This window comes from Amphimedon queenslandica, unplaced genomic scaffold (genome assembly GCF_000090795.2).
Source record: "Amphimedon queenslandica unplaced genomic scaffold, v1.1 AMPQUscaffold_13349, whole genome shotgun sequence".
Classification (NCBI taxonomy): Eukaryota; Metazoa; Porifera; class Demospongiae; order Haplosclerida; family Niphatidae; genus Amphimedon; species Amphimedon queenslandica.
The window spans coordinates 156,368-162,733 of record NW_003546415.1 but is presented as its reverse complement, the minus strand read 5'-3'; the positions used below and the strand labels follow the sequence as shown (position 1 = coordinate 162,733).

At 32.7% G+C, this 6,366-nt stretch overlaps 3 protein-coding genes across 3 annotated transcripts in view; 2 read left to right on the top strand and 1 right to left on the bottom strand.

Annotated features, from left to right (window-relative positions):
- Nucleotides 1–973, bottom strand: part of LOC109582853 (cytoplasmic dynein 1 heavy chain 1-like) — a 1,810-nt gene extending 837 nt beyond the window's left edge. The window contains exons 1-4 of the mRNA XM_019997863.1: nucleotides 960–973; nucleotides 598–763; nucleotides 160–323; nucleotides 7–114 (exon numbers count right to left, since the gene is read on the bottom strand). Coding sequence (XP_019853422.1) covers nucleotides 7–114; nucleotides 160–323; nucleotides 598–763; nucleotides 960–973 — 452 coding nt within the window. The remainder of the gene's footprint in view (nucleotides 1–6; nucleotides 115–159; nucleotides 324–597; nucleotides 764–959) is intronic.
- Nucleotides 974–1,582: 609 nt separating this feature from the next.
- On the top strand, nucleotides 1,583–4,486 carry LOC105313151 (uncharacterized). Its single transcript, XM_019997862.1, has 6 exons — nucleotides 1,583–1,823; nucleotides 1,929–2,026; nucleotides 2,077–2,623; nucleotides 3,439–3,591; nucleotides 3,683–3,780; nucleotides 3,831–4,486. The coding sequence occupies exons 1-6, from the start codon at nucleotides 1,682–1,684 to the stop codon at nucleotides 4,377–4,379; spliced, it is 1,587 nt and encodes a 528-aa protein (XP_019853421.1). The 5' UTR covers nucleotides 1,583–1,681; the 3' UTR covers nucleotides 4,380–4,486.
- A 609-nt stretch (nucleotides 4,487–5,095) lies between these two features.
- LOC105313149 (fibrinogen C domain-containing protein 1-like) lies at nucleotides 5,096–6,254 on the top strand. The gene is made up of 3 exons (XM_019997879.1): nucleotides 5,096–5,326; nucleotides 5,433–5,530; nucleotides 5,581–6,254. Exons 1-3 carry the CDS (start codon nucleotides 5,188–5,190, stop codon nucleotides 6,133–6,135), a joined length of 792 nt encoding a protein of 263 aa, XP_019853438.1. The 5' UTR covers nucleotides 5,096–5,187; the 3' UTR covers nucleotides 6,136–6,254.
- Nucleotides 6,255–6,366: the final 112 nt, after the last annotated feature.

Genomic DNA, 6,366 nt, shown 5'->3' with positions numbered 1-6,366 from the left:
CTATACAATATTGGTCTTTTTAGTGCTTCTTGTTTATCAATATTAGGGAAGTGTTTCAGTGCTACTGTATCAATATTCTCTTCAGTCCATGCCCTCTCCTCGTCAAGCACCAACCTATATCACATGATAGTCACATGACTCATGACCACACCCACTCACCGATCTTGGAATAATCTCAGAGCTTCATGGGCCCAGACTCGGACGAGTCCTTCAACTGAGAGACTCTCGAGAGGTTTTAAAGCTTCGTAGATACCACGAACCCACCTAGTCATCTCACGAGGACTGTATATGTAGTGAGGCTGCATATCCACTGTGAACCTTGACTGGAGGGAGAGAGACATAAAAATAGACAAAATTAAAATAGCAATTTTACTATCAATTGTCATTATATGTGTATTAATTCTTATAGCAAATGCTATTACAGTTATTTTTGTATTTATCATTAGCAATGATATTTTGTCACTTTAATTTGTTTGTGTTTTAAAAATCCCTAATATTTACTAAAATTACTACACACAATTAAAAGTCAATTGCAACTAACAAATACAATGAAACTCTAATACTATAGTACCTTACTCTCCCCTCTCTCTCTCTCACCTGTGACATTGTATAGAACTCCACCATTGCATTAGTGAGAGGGTCAGCATAAGCTCTCAGGTTAGGTACCACACGCAGCATTGCTCTATTGAATGTACCGTATATCTGACCCAGGGACATCGGACCAGGATAATCAACATATACTACAGGAACATGACGGAGGAACCTATAAAATAAATAAATTAATTAAATAATAAATAAATAAATATAACAATTATAAGTACATATATTTTGAATACATGATATTAATATTAATTATTTCCAGAGGTGTATATTAATTAAAGTGCGAAACTAAATAAATGTAGACAAAGATAAAATAAAAATAAGACCATGTTTATTCTATTTAAAATAAGCTAATTTACGAGCGAAAAAACATGTTTTTCACTTTGAAAAAGCGAGAAATGCTGAGAAAAATTAACAATAAACTTGTTCCTACTACAACCCAAACCTCATTAAGGAGTAAATAATCAAGAAATGCTGAGAAAAATAAATGACAAACACAATTATATGACAATTGAAACATTATGGTCCAATCTTAACTCAACAATACTCCTCCACAAGGGATGGGGTCAATAAACATTACTATTGTAAAATACAGTTCCATATTATTATTACTAATACAGTGCAATACATTAGTATAATAATAATAATATTATAAATAAAACTACAGTACATAAATATTGATGCTATAATTTTAAGACAATGTACAGAGACAATTAAAAACAATAAGTAATTAGTGTCACAAAGAACTTTAAAACTTTACACTTCATGTCATATGTTCATGACTCATTTTAACTTAAGCAAGTGTACATGTAGTTCACTATTAATGAAACTACTTATTTATAATTTATGGATACTAAAAGTACAAGACATTCCATCACTACATTTACATTTTTTTGTACATGTACGTCAGGGCTTTTTGAGGGGTGGAGCATTCATTTTTCTATTACCAAACATATCCATACTCCCACAATTATTGGGAAGGACTCACTCATTATAAAAGAAGGACACTGTCCCTCTCTCTCTACCTCACTTCTACTCTCTTTTAATTTTACTTTATTGAAGCTAAAGGATCTTTAGTATCATGATTGCTACTAAGCTGATGTACAGTTTAATGATAATAATTGTTATTATTAATACTGTCAATGGAAACTGTCCTGATGATGAGAAGGAGACAACTTCTCCAGTTGTTACCATCACTAACACTAGTGTTAATGCTACACCAGGTACTCACTAGTAAAATAGATACTATTTCTAAAGCTATAGCTAGTTTAAAGATACTCTATACTATTCTAAATCTATTTACAATTTTCTCTATTCTCTTCCTTAAGAATGTGTAATGCCAACTGATTGTAAAGCATGGAAAGAACTGGGAATTAAACAAAATGGAGTATATCCTATAAAACCAGATAATGGACCAGCTTTCCAAGTAATGTTTAATTGTATTTTACTTTATAATTATACACTATTGGATCACAGGTATACTGTGATATGGAGACTGATGGTGGTGGATGGACTGTATTTCAGAGGAGACAAGATGGATCTGTTGATTTCTATAGGAACTGGACTGACTATGAGAATGGATTTGGTGACCTTACTGGTGAGTTTTGGTTAGGATTGAGCAAGATTCGCCATCTTACTAAAGAAGGATCAAACACACTAAGAGTGGACCTGGGAGATTTTGAGGGGAACACAGCTTATGCTAACTACTCTACATTCAGTGTTAGTAATGGTAGTACTGAATATATACTAACAGTAGGAGGATACTCTGGTACTGCTGGGGATAGTCTGAGTAGCTATCATAATGGAAGGAGATTCAGTACAAAAGATAATGATAATGATTTCAGGTCACGTAACTGTGCTCAGGTCTACACTGGTGCCTGGTGGTATAATGACTGTGCTTACGCAAATCTTAATGGTCATTATTTCAATACTGCAGCTAGGAATCATCAAGGAATTATTTGGCGGCATTGGAAAGGATATGATGTAAGCCTCAAGTTCTCAGAGATGAAAACTCGTCGTAACAATTAAATACTGTCCCCCACACACATAAGTGTGTTTACATTGTGCTGATATATTATTATGTCATTTCAATAAGCTGCCTGTTATACCTTGTAGTGACTTTTGCTGACTTTAATTAATTACAATAAATTGATAAGCTGCAAATTGTTATAAAAAGATATAACTTGCGGCAGGCACACAATTAAAGCAAAAACAAAAAGGAATGATAAAAGTAATTTTGGTAAAAATCTCAGGAAATGCTGAAAAAATTCATAATAAACTTATTCCTACAACAACCCAAACATCATTTAAGAAACTAATAATGAAAATTTGCTTACGGAAATAATGATACATTGATATGACAATTGAAACATTATGGTCCAATCTTAAAACAACAATACTCCTCCACAAATGGTATCACTATTATTAGTAAAAATACAATGAGATATTACTATTACAGTACATGAATATTGATAATATGAGTATCATACAATGTACAGTCACTACAGTCACAACAATTAAGAACAATAAATAATTAGTGTTAGAAATAAGTGATACATAGCATTTCATGACTTAATAATCATGTGAAGCTTCTCATTAATGAACTATTTATTTATTAATAATATAATAACTTGACATTTGATTACTATTACATTTGTTTGAATGTACATGTACATGTACGTCAGGGCGTGTTGAGGGGTGGAGCCTCATTCTTCTAATACTATTACATATCCATACTCCCACAATCATTGGGAAGGACTCACTCATTATAAAAGAAGGACACTGTCCCTCTCTCTCTACCTCACTTCTACTCTCTTTTAATTTTACTTTATTGAAGCTAAAGGATCTTTAGTATCATGATTGCTACTAAACTGATGTACAGTTTAATGATAATAATTGTTATTATTAATACTGTCAATGGAAACTGTCCTGAGAATGAGAAGGAGAAACCTTTTCCATTTGTTACTAACACTAGTGTTAATGCTACATTAGGTACAGACTAGTAAAATACCACTTCCAAATTAAGTTATGGTACCTTAAATATATTCAATATTATTCTAATTTTATTTGATTTTCTCTTTAGAATGTGTAATGCCAACTGATTGTAAAGCATGGAAAGAACTGGGAAAGAATCAAAGTGGAGTATATCCTATAACACCAGATAATGGACCAGCTTTCCAAGTAATGTTTAATTGTATTATACTTTATAATTATACACTATTGGATCACAGGTATACTGTGATATGGAGACTGATGGTGGTGGATGGACTGTATTTCAGAGGAGACAAGATGGATCTGTTGATTTCTATAGGAACTGGACTGACTATGAGAATGGATTTGGTGACCTTACTGGTGAGTTTTGGTTAGGATTGAGCAAGATTCATCGTCTTACTAAAGAAGGATCAAACACACTAAGAGTGGACCTGGAAGACTTTGAGGGGAACACAGCTTATGCTAACTACTCTACATTCAGTGTTGGTGATGGTAGTACTGAATATATACTAACAGTAGGAGGATACTCTGGTACTGCTGGGGATAGTCTGACCTGGCATAATGGAAGGAGATTCACTACAAGAGATAATGATAATGATGCATGGGACAATAACTGTGCCGAGTTTCGCAATGGTGCCTGGTGGTATAATCAATGCGCTTTTTCAAATCTTAATGGTATTTATTTTAAAACTGCAACTGATAATTATAAAGGAATTAACTGGCGTTTTTGGAAAAATTCACACTATACTCTCAAGTTCACAGAGATGAAAACTCGTCGTAACAATTAAATACTGTCCCCCACACATATAAGTGTGTTTACATTGTGCTGATATATTATTATGTCATTTCAATAAGCTGCCATACCTTGTAGTGATTTTTGTTGACTTTTATTAATTATAATAAATTTATATGCTGCAAATTGTTATAAAGAGAACTAGTAACAAACAAAATGAAAGCATTAACCAAAGTAACAATTAAAATAATTTAGCTAAAATTAAAAAATCCTGACCAAAATTAAACTTCTGCGACAATTGAAACATGGTTCAATCTTAACTCAACAATACTCTTTATAGGGTCAATGAATATTACTATTATAAAATACAGTTTGATAGTATTATTACTAATACAGTGCAATACATTACTATAATAATAATAATATTATAAATAAAACTACAGTACATGTATATTGATGTTATAATTTTAAGACAATGTACAGAGACAATTAAAAACAATAAGTGATTAGTGTCACAAAGAACTTTAAAACTTTACACTTTACGTCATATGCTCATGACTCATTTTAACTTAAGTAAGTGTATATGTAGGTCACTATCAATGAAACTACTTATTTATGACTTATGGATACTAAAAGTACAAGACATTCAATCACTACATTTACATTTGTTTGTACATGTACATCAGGGCCTTTTGAGGGGTGGAGCATTCATTTTTCTATTACCGAACATATCCATACTCCCACAATCATTGGGAAGGACAAGGACTCACTCATTATAAAAGAAGGACACTGTCCCTCTCTCTCTACCTCACTTCTACTCTCTTTTAATTTTACTTTATTGAAGCTAAAGGATCTTTAGTATCATGATTGCTACTAAACTGATGTACAGTTTAATGATAATAATTGTTATTATTAATACTGTCAATGGAAACTGTCCTGAGGATGAGGACAAAAAGAAAACTTTTCCATTTGTTACTAACACTAGTGTTAGTGCTACACCAGGTACTGACTAATAAAATATATACCATTTCTAAAGTCATGGCTACTTTGAGGATTATTCTATACTATTCTAATTCCATTTGTGATTTTCTCTCTTCTCTTCCTTTAGAATGTGTAATGCCAACTGATTGTAAAGCATGGAAAGAACTGGGAAAGACACAAAGTGGAGTATATCCCATAACACCAGATAATGGACCAGCTTTCCAAGTAATGTTTAATTGTATTATACTTTATAATTATACACTATTGGATCACAGGTATACTGTGATATGGAGACTGATGGTGGTGGATGGACTGTATTTCAGAGGAGACAAGATGGATCTGTTGATTTCTATAGGAGCTGGACTGACTATGAGAATGGATTTGGTGACCTAACTGGTGAGTTTTGGTTAGGATTGAGCAAGATTCATCGTCTTACTAAAGAAGGATCAAACACACTAAGAGTGGACCTGGGAGACTTTGAGGGGAACACAGCTTATGCTAACTACTCTACATTCAGTGTTAGTGATGGTAGTACTGAATATATACTAACAGTAGGAGGATACTCTGGTACTGCTGGGGATAGTCTGACCTCGTTGCATAATGGAAGGAAATTCAGTACAAAAGATAATGATAATGATGCATCAACAGGAAGTAACTGTGCTCAGTCCTATACTGGTGCCTGGTGGTATAATCACTGCCATCAATCAAATCTTAATGGTCATTATTTTAATACTTCAACTAATAATGCTCAAGGAATCACTTGGTTGCGTTGGAAAAGTGCACACATTAGCCTCAAGTTCTCAGAGATAAAAACTCGTCGTAACAATTAAATACTTTCCCCCACACACATAAGTGTGTTTACATTGTGCTGATATATTATTATGCCATTTCAATAAGCTGCCATACCTTGTAGTAATTTTGGCTGACTTTTATTAATAATAAATTTATATGCTGCAAATGGTTATAAAGAGATAACTAGCAATTACAAACACAAAAAATAAAAGCAATAACAAAAGTATTTAAAAAAAAATTTGGGAAAAATTTCTAAAAACACAATTTTA